Below are 5,000 nucleotides of genomic sequence, written 5' to 3'. Positions count from 1 at the left end.
GCATGGCTGCAGTCAAATGATTGAAACAAGTAAACATAAAAGAAAAAAATATATATATGTATATGTGTGTGTATATATATATATATATGTATATATATATATATATATATATATATATATATATATATATATATATATATATATATAGATATAAGCGAAATAGCTAATCGTAATATCTCAAGCGATCAGGGTAGTATGTATATATATATATATATATATATATATATATATACACCCACTGGTAGCCAGACAGAGACTCATGAATGGGCGGACATATATATTGATGAACAGATGGTTTATTAAGATATAGCATGCTTAAGACACACACACACACGCACACACACACGCACACACACACGAACATACATACACATACTTAGTATACACAGAAGCTGCACACATACACACACAGAGAGAAACTACACACACAGTCTCTCTCTCTCTCACACAAGAGCACTACTGATATGAAAGAGAGAGAGGGGGGAGAGACTGAGAGAGGAGGAAGGAGAGAGAGAGAGGGGGGAGAGACTGAGAGAGGGGGAGAGAGAGAGAGAGAGAGAGAGAGAGAGAGAGTGAGATGGGGGTGAAGGAAAGGAGGAGACACTGACATGTTTTGCAGACAATTGTTTTGACATTTTTGACATGATGGAGGGTAGAAGATACGGGTGGGTGGTTATGGGTGTGTGGTGTGGTGTGTGAAATGGACTGTGTCAGTGGATGGTAGAGGGTAGGAGATGGCGGTGGCTTGCAGGGTGGACGTGGATAATGACAGTGGTGGCGATGGTGGCCGTGGTAGTTGGAATGGTGGTCGAGTAACCACTGTGCTGTGCCTCTCACCACCACCACCAACAACAACAACAACAACATCAACTACTACTACTACTACTACTACTACTACTACTACTACTACTACTACAAAATCACCACCACCGTTACTTCTATCGGCAGAACAACAATTCTATGTCATAGGCGCAGGCGTGACTGTGTGGTAAGAAGTTTGCTTTCCGACCACATGATTCCGGGTTCAGTCCCACTGCGCGGCACCTTGGACAAGTGTTTTCTTCCATAACCTCGAGCTGACCAAAGCCTTGAGAGTGGATTTGGTAGATGGAAACTAAAAGAAGCCCGTCGCATATATGTATATATTTCTGTGTCTGTTCTCGCATCACCGCTTGACAACCGGTGTTGTTGAGTTTACGTCCGCGTGACTTAGCGGTTCGGCAAGAGAGATTGACAGAATAAGTACTAGGCTTTAAAAAGTACTGGGGTCGATTCATTTGACTAAAAGTTTTTCAAGGCGGTGTTCCAGCATGGCCGCAGTTTAATGACTGAAACAAGTACAAGACGTTTGTCTTTTACTTGTTTCAGAATCGATGGTGGAAAATGGGCCGCACTCTACAAAGGATTTCCTGTAGTTTCACTTTCAACAGATTTATGGAAACCTTGAGCTCGAAGGAGAAATATGGAAAATTCCTCGATGTCTTTCGTCTCGTGTTAATCCACTAAGCAACTGGATTATTCTTTGATAGCTAAATAATAATAATTATAATAAAGAAAAAAATCTGTTTGGAATCGCATAAATCTTTATATAGTCCGGTCCGGGAATCGATCTCACTACTTCACGATTGTGAGCACGACAAGCAGTATTATTCCGACCTCGGCAGAATAATAATGATAATAATCGTTTTTGCTATCGGCAAAATGCCTGAAAGGCCGCGGCGAGCTGGCAGAAACGTTAGCACGCCGGACGAAATGTTTAGCGGTATTTCGTCTGTCTTTACGTTCAGAGTTCAAATTCCGCTGAGGCCGACTTTGCCTTTCATCCATTCGGAGGTCGATAAATTAAGTACCAGTTACGCACTGGGGTCGATGTAATCGACTTAATCCCTTCGTCTGTCCTTGTTTGTCCCTTCTACGTTTAGCCCCTTGTGGGCAATAAAGAAATAAGAAACGTTAGCACACCGGGCGAAATGCTTAGCGGTATTTCGTCTGCCGCTACGTTCTGAGTTCAAATTCCGCCGAGGTCGACTTTGCCTTTCATCCTCTCGGAGGTCGATAAATTAAGTACCAGTTGCGTACTAGGGTCGATCCAATCGACTGGCCCCCTCCCTATAGATTTAGGGCCTTGTGTCTAGAGTAGAAAAGAATATAGGCAAAAAGCCTGAAATTTGGAGGCTGGGGCTGGTCGATTATATCGACCCCAGTACTCAACTGGTACTTATTTTATCGATCTCCGAATGGATGAAAGGCAAAGTCGACCTCAGTAGAATAATAACGATAATAGTAATCCTTTCTTATATAGGTAATAAGGCCTGAGATCTTAGGGGAGACGGTAGTCTACTACATCGGCCCCTGTGCTCAAATGGTGCTTATATTATGGATCCCGAAGGGATGAAAGGCAAAGTTGAACTGGGCGGAATTTGAACGCAGAACGTAAAGATGAACGAAATGCCGCCAAGCATTGCAAACGATTCTGCCAGCTCGCCGTCTTTAGTTACTGACAATAGTAACCTCGCAGACCAATCAAGGACTGCCACGTCATCATGTCTCAATCTAACTTGCTTGAGCTCTACGAAGCAAACCGAAACGAACTTTCTCAAGATGCAAGGAGTTAAAAAGAAAATATAAAATAAAATAAAAAAGAGAAAAAGGTTTGGAAAAACAACAAAGCTATTACTTTGTGGCAGTATGTTTGGTTTTTCGGCATTGAAGTCATTATAATTATCTGGTTAATTAATTTTTTTAAGCGTTTTAATCTGTATTTCTTAGTGTGATCGCGTGCATAACTTATGCAACATTAAAATTTACATATTCATCATATATAGTCTCGGTACAGATGCACTCCCACAAGGACTTGAGCACTTGCAATTCGTTCTTGCTGCTGAAGAGATCCGCCCTCGGCTCTTCGTGGCCGATCGACCTGCTAGAAATAGCAGCAGAATTTCTACTACGTTAGTCTTTTTTTTTTGTAACAAGAATTCCGTTGAGCCCCAGAACACATAGGAATGGCTACCAGATTTCCATCGCGTGGGTTTCAAAACTAACAATGTTTTGAAGGAAGGTTAACACAGGAAAATTAAAACAAAATACGCGGGTGAAAATAATTTCGTGATGTGAAGAATTCGACGTAGACAACAGCGGCACAGACAACGGTGAACCCACGACACAGGTGTGTGGTTGCCATGGTAACAAGCTGCTAATGCCACGAAGTCGATTGGCGAAAATTACCCAAATTTCCCAACTTGAATGCCAAATAATTTCAGATTATTTAATTTATGAGATAAAGTAATTGGTTGATCATAATCAGAAATATATCGATACACCCGAATTGAAAGCAACCCGATCAAAATTAAAGGTGGGGTCGGGGGGGGGGGGGGGGGGTTGTAGGTCATTTTGTAAATGAGAAAAACTAGATCCCGGAGATAGCTTCGGTGAGATTTTAAATTCACCACCACCACCACCACCACCACTACCACCACAGTCACGACGACAACGATATATATAAATACATATATATATATATATATATATATATATATACACATACATACATACATACATACATACATACATACATACATATATATATATATACATACGTATAAATATATATATATATATTCTTTTATTTGTTTCAGTCTTTTGACTGTGGCCATGCCGGAGCACCGCCTTTAGTAGAGCAAATCGACGCCAGGACTTATTCTTAGTAAGCCTAGTACTTATTCTATCGGTCTGTTTTGCCGAACCGCTATGTTGCGGGGACGTAAACACACCAGCATCGGTTGTCAAGCGATGGTGGAGGGACAAACACAGACACACACACACGTATGTATGCATGTATGTATGTATGTATTCATTTATCGCTGATGAGTGGCGACTTGAAGAGCGAAACTAAAAAACAGCAAACATGAAATAGACGTACACAGTGAGTACATTAGTTTCACGTGTAGTGAAAGTTGAAATGGAAAACTAACAGTAAAGACATGACATTTCGAGCATGGCTCTTCGTCAGAGAGAGGAAGAAAGTGTCCCAGAAAAAGGAGAAGGAACGGATGGTACGAAGAAAAGCACGTGGGGTCGCTACATGGTCACCACATGGTCAAAAAAATAATTCATATACATATATGTGTGTGTATGTGTGTGTGTGTGTGTGTGTGTGTGTGTGTGTGATACACAGGCTGGTAAAGAAAGAGACACAGATAAACGGAAGGAAAAAATAACTTACCCTGCATACGTAAGTGGTACAGGGGTCTCTGGCGTCAGTCCAGTTTGTGCCACTAAGATATTTCTTACCTCTGAATGTACATCCTGGAAAAACGTAAACGTACATTAGGCACAATACTTAAATATCATATATATATCATATATATATATATATATATATATATATATATATATATATATATATATATATATATACATTATAGATAATGAGTAATGTATTAAGATAATTACAATCTTCGTAGATACATCCATTAAATACATGTGTAAACAGGATTTCGTGTGTGTGCGCGCGTACACACATGTACTCTATAATGTACTAATCAACAACTCGTGCATTAGTCATGTCTGATTTTGATGGTATAATTCATTACAGAATAAATTTATGGATATCAGGTGAGCGTTGTAATTTGCTTGAAGCATTGTATTACAGAAGTAGAATAATGAACGAAGTGAGAATTAAGATAAGCTCCTAACAATGAAGAAACTTATTAAAAAAAAAAACTTTATATTTCGGGCGCAAATGCTCATCTTCAGAAGAATACAGTCAAAGAGATGTGATTTTACATAAATCTTTGGGCTATCCAAAGTGGTAGGATCTCTGTAAACAGACAATTCTTTGGCAGTATTCTACTGAAGATGGGCATTTGCGACCAAAATATAAAGTTTTTTTAAAAACTTTCTGGATTGTTAGAAGCTTTTTTTATTTCTCATTTCATTTATAGATTTCCGTTATATATATAAAAAAAAACAAAAACGAAAAACAAAAACGCACTGGC

The 5,000-nt window shown here is 39.4% G+C and overlaps 1 protein-coding gene across 2 annotated transcripts in view; it reads right to left on the bottom strand.

Annotated features, from left to right (window-relative positions):
* Window positions 1-5,000, bottom strand: part of LOC106867799 (BMP-binding endothelial regulator protein) — a 103,993-nt gene that overhangs the window by 17,337 nt on the left and 81,656 nt on the right. For both annotated transcript variants that reach the window (XM_089343185.1, XM_089343184.1), the window contains exon 4: window positions 4,226-4,308. In XM_089343185.1, the coding sequence (XP_089199311.1) occupies window positions 4,226-4,308 (83 nt within the window). The remainder of the gene's footprint in view (window positions 1-4,225; window positions 4,309-5,000) is intronic.

This window comes from Octopus bimaculoides, chromosome 27 (assembly GCF_046866305.1).
Source record: "Octopus bimaculoides isolate indiv1 chromosome 27, ASM4686630v1, whole genome shotgun sequence".
In the NCBI taxonomy this organism is placed as follows: Eukaryota; Metazoa; Mollusca; class Cephalopoda; order Octopoda; family Octopodidae; genus Octopus; species Octopus bimaculoides.
This window is presented reverse-complemented; position numbering and strand designations above follow the sequence as displayed.